This window comes from Dioscorea cayenensis, chromosome 5 (genome assembly GCF_009730915.1).
Source record: "Dioscorea cayenensis subsp. rotundata cultivar TDr96_F1 chromosome 5, TDr96_F1_v2_PseudoChromosome.rev07_lg8_w22 25.fasta, whole genome shotgun sequence".
Classification (NCBI taxonomy): domain Eukaryota; kingdom Viridiplantae; phylum Streptophyta; class Magnoliopsida; order Dioscoreales; family Dioscoreaceae; genus Dioscorea; species Dioscorea cayenensis.
Window position 1 is genome coordinate 24,204,050 of NC_052475.1, and position 5,552 is coordinate 24,209,601.

Sequence of the window (5,552 nt, forward strand, 5' to 3'; positions counted from 1 at the left end):
ATACTTTGTTGTCTGGATTTTTATTATTTGTTTATTTGTTCATGAGAATCTGTTTGAATGTGGTGGTGCAGAGGAAAATTGCAGCTGGGTAATGATTGTAATGTGGTCCTAATCTCTTGGATTTGTAATGTTTGGATAAACATAAAAAGGAGAAGTTTTACTAGTCTTCTGCTACCATGTTTCATCCACAATAGAGAGAAAAATTAATTGTAGCTCAACTTGGAATAACGTCTTCTAGTTCTAATCCATATAAAAAGAATTCTAAAATGATTTTTAACCAATACTCGCTTAAACCACATCAAATTAAAATTTATACACAAAATATCAAGAAAAAGATAATTCTAAGGTTTGGATACAATTCAAGTGCTTCATATTTAATGCTCTTGGTTGATAGGGTGATGCAAAATCCTCCATTGATAACAAAATTATTGAAAATGCGTGGGATGTGAATTCAATCCACACACATTTCTTGTAGTGCTGGACAGTTAATCACATAATTAAAAAAATTAAAATTGAATAAAGCTGCTTAAAAAATTGAAGCATTATTTTTGCAATGCTTACAAAATAGCAGCAACCAGCAACATGAAACCCCACCAAATCATATCATCCAAACAACCCAAACAGTTCCCCACCATTAACCTTCTCACATACAACATCCATTCCAAGCTCTCTACTACTAACCATTCACACCCCACACACACACACACACACACACACACACACACACACAGAGACAGAGAAAAGAAAAGAAGAAAAAGCAAAAGTAAAAACCATCACTTGAGGCAATGAGAGTGGTTTCTCTTCTCATTCAAACTCTAATGTATAAATTTATTCAACTATTATCAATATAACAACAACAACACCATCAATAACAAGAAACAGAGGAGATCAGCTTTTGATAGAGATATAGATACAAAGAAGAAGCAAAACAAGAAAGAAGATTGAGAAAGAAAAGGAGGTATATAGAGATAGAGAGAGAGACACAAAAGACCCAGCTTTCCCTTATTTAAACAAAGACCAACACATATATAATTATTAAGTTTTTTTTTTTTTCTTATCACACACTAACCACTCAATTAAAAAACAAAATCTCCTCTGTTAATCACTTACATGGCGGCGGCGGCGGCGGAGGCGGAGGCGGCGGCGATCAGGAGGCTCTGGTTGGCCTTGAGTCGGCCGGCGGGGACTGTGCCTCGGCGAGTGACACTGCCTGGTACTGAGCTTGAAGCATTTGGGGTGGTGGCGCTGATGTCGGAGTGTAGTACATGGACGGGTCGTAGGCGGCGTAGTTGGGCATCGCTGGAGCTTGTTGAGGAACCATGTGGTAACCCATACCGGCGGGGACCATGGGAGCTCGGGTAGCAGCAGCGGTGGCAGAGGGGATTGGTCTGGCGGCCTGGATTTGAGGATTGGTGAGGGGTGGACCGGGGTTTGGGCGGACGGGGACGTAGTACTGATACATGGAGATTTGGGGATCGAAGTGGTGAGGTTGCTGGGATTGTTGGAGAGAAGGGGGGAGATGGTAGTACGATTGGATGGGGACTGCGGTTCCGGTGGCCGGGTGGTGGAGGTAATGAGGATTGCCGGTGGTGATGAACTGCTGAGGATGATCTGTCGTTAACGATGGCATCATGTAGCTTTGATCCGTGGCTTGGATTTGCTGCGGCGGTAGTTGTTGTTGTTGTTGTTGCTGTTGTTGTTGTGGCGGTGGGATTCGGTAGCTCTGATCGGAGAATGGCATCTCGCGCTTGGCTTCTGCGACCGGATTCGCAGCATACATAGTTCTGGATTTGATTGAAGTGTGGAGAAACGTTAGGTTTGTTGGAAATTTTGGGATTAGATAGGGGAAGAGAGGAGATGGAAGTACCTGGGCATGGACTCCGGGATTGAGGTCTGCTGCGCTTGAGGATGTTGATGAACTTGTGGCGGTGCTCTGCGGACGCCGCCGTGATCCGACTTCTCGGATCGTTCGTCGTCTGAGAAAACCCGGTTAGGGTTTTCGGTGGGAGAGATGGTGGGAGGCGAGACTATGGTTGAAGGTAATGGAAAGGACGGCTGAGGCGGCGGTGGCTGTTGTGGAGGGGCGTTGGAGATATTCATCTGCGAGAAGTGATCTTCGAGGCCGCCCATGCGTGGATCTGGAGGTCGATCTTCAGGCCGGACGCGGATCGGAGGGAGGTTGGAGAGGGAAGGGGCCGAAGATGCGGATCCGAAGGAGGAGGTGGTCTCGAGCATAGGGGAATCAGGGACAGAGGGAAGTCGCCCTGACGAATCCGGCCGATGAAGCACGAGATGGTCAGGGTCCGGCGGAGGAGCGCCGCCGGCACGAGAATGGGTGGAGGAATCGTCCTCCAAGCCGAGTAGACAGTTCACAGAGGCGGAATCCGCGGAGAGACCACGGGGAAGGCCGCCGCCGCCGACACCGATCGCGTTGTTCAGCGCGTCGACGAACCACGTCTCCGACTTGGAATCATCGAGAAGGGAACCGATGGAGGACGGAGCGGAGTCCGGCTTCGAGGGGAACAAGAAGAGGCGGATTCGAGAGGATCGGGAGGGATTAGGGTTGGAGTGGAGGAGGCGATCGTACTCTTCGATCATGTTATCGAGATCTTCATCAGTGGTGACCGAGATGAGGGAATCAAGGTCCTCGTTGGGGAGCTGGTACTTGAGGGTGAAGGGGCGGTTGCCGAGAAGGGACCGAGAGAGGCGAGCACAGAGATCGGAGAGGGTGGAGTGGCGATCGACGACGACGATGCGCGTCTCACCACCAAGGTAGCAGAGAGATTTGTCGGTGGGCCGGGGGACTATATGGCCGCCATAGCTGCACATGAGGCGAAGCTTGGGTGCCGGAGAAGAGGAGGGGAAGGGTTCGTCCCAGGACTCACCGCCGCGGGAGCGAGGCGAAGAATCCACGGAGTCTGCATAGCCGACAACGACGCCTCCGCTTCCGACGCCGGCGGCGGTGCTCGGATCCATCGGCGATGATGAGGGTTTGCTTCTTCTCCCCTTCGGCTTCGGAGGAGTGTCCCAGAGAGAAGAAGAAAGTATCGCAAGGGAATTGATGGCCTTTGGAGAAATATCAACTAAAAACTAAATTTTTTTTTGTCTTTTTATTAATTTAGCCCCTCCGCTTTTTAAGAATTATAAATTACTATTTAACTTTTGAAAATAAAATATTGTGCTTTGGGTTATGACTGAAAAAATTGAAAGCTCATCCCAATTATTGAAAACTCCCTCAATGAAAGTTGCCTGTTTTGGCTGGCAAAAACCTCAAAACAAAACGGTAAACGATTTTAATTTTAAAGTTATAACGTCTAGTTCTCGGATGAAATCATTTTACTGCATCAGTTCCAAAATAAATTTAAGATTCTAGTATTAAAATTAAAAATTTGTAATAGTGAATATTGGACTAAAATATTATTTTATAAAGAAAATTCTTATTATATCTTTTTTACTTGCTTTTAAAATTTGAAATTGTTTGATATATTTTAAAAAAATTACTAAAATAAAAATGAAATTGATAAGATTAAAAGTTTATCTTTTTTAAAAATGACACAAATTTAAGAATAAAATTTTCTTCTAAAAACATAGCTTATTATAAAAACTAATTTTCAAATACTTATTTCCATGCCAATCTTTTTTATTAAATTTTTTTATGGGATTTATTTTTTCTTCTCGAATAAGAGAAGATGGGATGTGATGATATTATGACTTGATATTAGCACATATCCTATACTATGTTCGATTGTACTTTATTAGCCATTAAATAATATTTTTTTATCTTAATTTACTTTGTAGTGTAGTTACATATTCTTTAAAAAAATTGATAAAAAAATCAAAATATATAGATCTAGTATTTTTTTTTTCACATCAACATTAATTTGAAAAAAGAAAAAAAAAATCATCCCATCAGAAAACTAAAAATAAGACAGGACAAAAAAAAAAGATTCAAATAAAAACATCACGCTTGAAGGAAAAAACTATGAGAAACCTACAAATTGGTGTCGTTAATAAATTTTTTTATTGTGAGCCTTAGACATAATCAAAATAAAAAATACAACCAATAAAGGTATATATATATATATATATATATTTTATCAAATCTTAATTAGTTTACATATTATATTGCTAGTGGGATAAAGTAAGTGGGCTATTTATTGGTTCACCAGAACCATAATAGTATGATAGTTTATTCTATCCTATTATCCCCAAATGAACCTATGAAAATTGTCTTATTATGAATAAAAATATATCGTTATATATTTTTTAAAATAATCGTATTGGTATAGATTAGAATCAGCGTATTTCTATAAGCACATTGTCTCTTATTTAGGGCGTTAATATCTTACCTTACCAAGGATATGGATTCAAATTTTAGCTCATGCTTATAGGCATGAATAAAATATTAACTTCATACCTATGTGTCCAGATGATGCTAAGACGCATAAATTTAAGTTTTGATATGATTTAAAATAAATACTTATACTCTAATAAAAGTCCCATTGTTAAGTAATGATAATTCCAATTTTTTATTTATTTATCATAATATACCGTAAAAATATAATAATTTTAAATTTTTATTAGCCAATTTAATATAATTTAGTATGTAATATATTGCTTTTGTATCTATCATAAATTGCTTGTAAAATATGTGATAGAAAATTTATCCCCTATGTTGTATTTGCCATGCACTCATTTTTTCTTTAATGTAAATGGTTTATATGCTTTAAAAAAAAACACCTTATAATTAATTTTATAATTAGAATAACTAATCTCTCCATCTTAATTAATTAAATAACTTTAGATTTAAATAAAAAATAGTTTTAAATTTGGCTAAAATGAAAAGTAAATAACATTTATAATTTACATCGAATATGGTATCAGAGCCAAAACAGAATATTTTTACATCTATCAAACTAGTTAAATAACAACTAATTATATATTATAAGGTAGTTTATGCTTGATGTGAATTTTGCTAACTATTATGATTTTTTAGTTTCTCAGTGTGGTACAATTGTTAAATAAAAAAAATAAAAATTATAAGAAATCTTTTTGTTTTATTATCCAAGAAATTTTAAGTTATTGTAATTAATCTTTGAAGAATTTTGTATGTTTGTCAATTGTAATATTTTGTTTTCAATTCTTCAATTAAGCTTGCTCATCCATAGTTGGGACATTCAAAACTCTCATCATGAGCTCATCCAAGCCAAAATTGACCAAAAGTCTAATGCAAACTTTACTTATATTATCATTAGATTTCCTTTTTTTTTTATATCCATAACATTTTCTTTTTTTTTTTTTAACACTGGACCTTAGAAAACTTTAGTTATTTATTAATTGGCCTATTTTACAAGTTTAATGCATCATGCAAACCTTGGAGTATGTGAGTAAGTGAGTGATGAGTTTATCCCTAAAAACCCTCAAAAATGAAATGTCATTAGAGTTTCAAACCAATTATATGTGATTTGCCTTGTATTATCATAAAAAAAAAGTTATTTTTACTCAAAATTGTGACAATATATCAATAAATTAATAAATTTAAATTTAAATGG

At 37.6% G+C, this 5,552-nt stretch overlaps 1 protein-coding gene across 1 annotated transcript; it reads right to left on the reverse strand.

Moving 5' to 3' along the window:
• Window positions 1-801: 801 nt before the first annotated feature.
• On the reverse strand, window positions 802-3,072 carry LOC120261527 (leucine-rich repeat extensin-like protein 5). Its single transcript, XM_039269446.1, has 2 exons — window positions 1,868-3,072; window positions 802-1,784 (listed from the first exon to the last, which is right to left on the reverse strand). Exons 1-2 carry the CDS (start codon window positions 2,974-2,976, stop codon window positions 1,148-1,150), a joined length of 1,746 nt encoding a protein of 581 aa, XP_039125380.1. The 5' UTR covers window positions 2,977-3,072; the 3' UTR covers window positions 802-1,147.
• Between the last annotated feature and the right edge of the window lie 2,480 nt (window positions 3,073-5,552).